Here is a 3,139-nt window from a genome sequence, read left to right as displayed (position 1 = left end):
GCGGTCCCTTGCCATCGCCTTGGGGACGTTGGTCTGGTACAACCATTTGGTCTGCCTCCAGAAATCCCTGCGTGCTGGTAGCTTCAAAATACCGAAGGCGAGACACAGTCCGACAAAAGTCTTCATCACCGTTTTGGAGACAGGGTTCCACTTCGAGTTTGTCGGGGTCTGACCCCGCGTCTGTTCAGCGTACCGATTAGTTTCTGTAACTAATATGTCCCAAAGTTCATCGGTAAAAATCCTTGAAAACACATCCAGAGGGCTAGCGTCCACGGGGATCGGCTGTTTCACCCCCGGTTTGCGGGTGAAAAGCTTTGCCTTGCGCGGCTGGTAACCGTCGGTTCTCCAGTCTACCTGGAATCCTTTAAACTTGAAGCCATCCTCCTCTTCTCCTTCTGTATCCCACATATCCCACTCCTGTGCTCTATCCAAAGGATCATCCATCACTTCTTCATCATCATCTACCACATCCTCCCTCCCAAACTCCTCACTATCTTCCAACTCAATGTCACTGCCCTCGCTGTCAAAATCCTCTTCTATCGTTGCCATTTTCTCGGTCGCTCGTCTCTCAAAATATTCAAAAACAAACGCACATGTATTTCTGGTTGATTGACATTATTTTTAGCGAACCACAGTACATTTGGGTGGTCACATGGCTTTAAATGGCCAACAAGACCCGCCTCATGTGTATTTGAACCAATGACGTGCGTTCTCTGCTGCACGCGTCATGAAAAGACCGACGAAGACAGAATGCTGCGCTACGCAGCAGCCGGCAGGAGGTTCAGAGTTGCGCAATGCAGTAACCGGCGGTAGATGTAATGTGTCGGCGCGAAGCATCCGGCACAAATGGGTTAAAACCTTTGAAGACCAACAACTGTAGTAAAGACACTCTGGACCAAAGTTTATGATGATATATTCAGCCCCGATTCCAATATAAAATATAAAAATGAGATACAAGCTGTATTAGTAGAAAACAGAGTGTACAGTCTTTCCATGTAAATCGGACCACTCTTTTTAACTTCCTGTTAAGACAATGCCAACTTCACTCTGATTGGCTGTGGTATGCATGGCTGCAACACTAGACAAGTGTCTCATCCAGGTGTCTTGGGAATGTCATTAGTTTTGGTATCTGGTCACAAACCAAAGTATTGTACGAATGAAATATAGAACATGCTATAGTAAAATTTTGATGATGTTTTTAGACTAACTATACTGACTTTCTTATTTTTGAAATACAATACTAAGATCTTCTCATGACTTTTTTTGACGTACTATACCTTTTACTTTTTGGGACTTTGACATACTGAACTGAGACTTTATCTATAATTTTTTATACATACTATACTATGACTTTTTTTCGACTTATTCGACATACTTTGCTATGACTTTTTTGGGAATTTTTGCGACATACTATACTTTGGGTATTTTTCGACGTATGACTATTTTTCAAATGTTTAGATGACTTTTTCGACCTACTACATATGAATTTAAAAAATGTTTAACACACACTTTACTTTGACTTTTTTATCATTTTTTCGACATAATATACTATTATACTAACATGACTTTTTTATAGTTTTTTGACATACTATGACTTTATTTTGACATTTTCCAATATTCTAAGACTTCCTGTTCTATGATTTGTTTTCATATTTTTTTGACATACTATACTGGTACGGCTGCCTTGTGTGTGTTTCATTGAGTGTGCTATATGTGAGATGCAAAGCATTTGAAAAAACAGGAAGCAACACATATTCTAGAATAATGCATACAAATACGCTAAACAAAGCGTTGAAATGAAAGGGTTAACCCTATACTCAAACATGTCTGACATTGTACTAAAACGTGGTCAAAGCAGTGCAAAGAAATCAGTTTTCATTTTTTGGAACATTTATTGATACAATTTGTTTCATAATCTAAACAGTGTACTGTCTTAGTTATCTATTTAAAGTATGTTCGCACACAAGGACAGGCTTAATGCTTTGAGGAACTTTTAAGCAACTTAGATTTAGGCATCAATAATGTAATAATGTAAAGACATGCCATCAACTGGCATGCCCACCAGATATGCACTGTTGGAGACAGGTCAGCTGATTTTCAGGTCAATGAAAACACGGACCACTCTCTTTCTCTGTCTTTTTTAAAATGAGGCATAATGTGTGCCTTTACATCTGTACACAAACTCACAGTGCATCACGGGACATATAGAGAAGACATGGAGCTAGCTGCAGAAATTAGGGAAAACGTGATAAATTATGTATATCAAGTGGATAAATCTTGGCTGTAACAGTTTGGATCCTTTTGGTTGCTTAGGGTTAAAATGAGTTGGGAAGCAGACATCCAAACCTAACGTTACGTTAAATGGTAAGAAACAAAGGGAACTGTTCTCTCTTTGTCCTATAATGGTCATAAACCGATACAAAAGTAGCCTACCTCCTTCTTTAATGCTACAATTAATAAAACGCAGAGTAGGAGAAAAGAGCAAAACTCATCTGTTGTCTTTATTTATTTGTGCTTTACAACATAATAAATATAAAATATTAGTAAAATAAGCTTTATTTCTCTCTGTCTATGGTACAATGACAAATTCACGTACAAGACATTTGGTCTCAACTACTAAAAGAAAATGCTTGGTTATGTAGTAACCTTGGTTCTCTGAGTGAAGAGACTCTCTTTGCGTACATATGGAATAAGTAACGGTCTAACTGTTAGTTATACAGGAGAAAAGCTAGTCATTTGAGTTCATGGCAAAACCTTTTAGTGCTCAGATTTCATTTTGTGGCTTTTGATTGAATAAAGTACTATTTTTTTAATTCTTATTCAGCATTGAAAATTTCTGTAAAGTAATGTTAAAGTCTGGTCTGGATCTCGTGAACCCAATCTTGTGTTTTGTCTCGTGAGCTGGGTGTCTCGTCACACCCCTAATAATAATAATAACCAATTTCTTCAAAGCACAGCAGTACAGCTGACAACATGTCTCATAAAATGCTGATTCAAATGTATTCTATAGGTGGAATTACATTTTCTAGTTTTCTTTTGTTGTTGTGTGTAAGAGCTAAACGATTTCTGCTTTCTCTCTGGCCATTCTCTCATGCTTTTCCTCCAACTGTTCTATTTGCTCTTTCAGAACCCTTTCATG

General features: G+C 38.1%; 1 protein-coding gene across 4 annotated transcripts in view; it reads right to left on the bottom strand.

Moving 5' to 3' along the window:
- Positions 1–1,906: 1,906 nt before the first annotated feature.
- The window catches only part of LOC117939896 (GTPase IMAP family member 8-like), an 8,974-nt gene continuing 7,741 nt past the window's right edge, over positions 1,907–3,139 (bottom strand). For 3 of the 4 annotated variants that reach the window (XM_034865310.1, XM_034865307.1, XM_034865308.1), the window contains one exon: positions 1,909–3,131. In XM_034865310.1, coding sequence (XP_034721201.1) covers positions 3,056–3,131 — 76 coding nt within the window. In that variant the 3' untranslated portion in view covers positions 1,909–3,055. Of the gene's footprint in view, positions 3,132–3,139 lie in introns of all 4 variants that reach the window. The other variant, XM_034865311.1, reaches the window with a different exon arrangement.

This window comes from Etheostoma cragini, unplaced genomic scaffold, assembly GCF_013103735.1.
Source record: "Etheostoma cragini isolate CJK2018 unplaced genomic scaffold, CSU_Ecrag_1.0 ScbMSFa_1395, whole genome shotgun sequence".
Classification (NCBI taxonomy): Eukaryota; Metazoa; Chordata; class Actinopteri; order Perciformes; family Percidae; genus Etheostoma; species Etheostoma cragini.
This window is presented reverse-complemented; position numbering and strand designations above follow the sequence as displayed.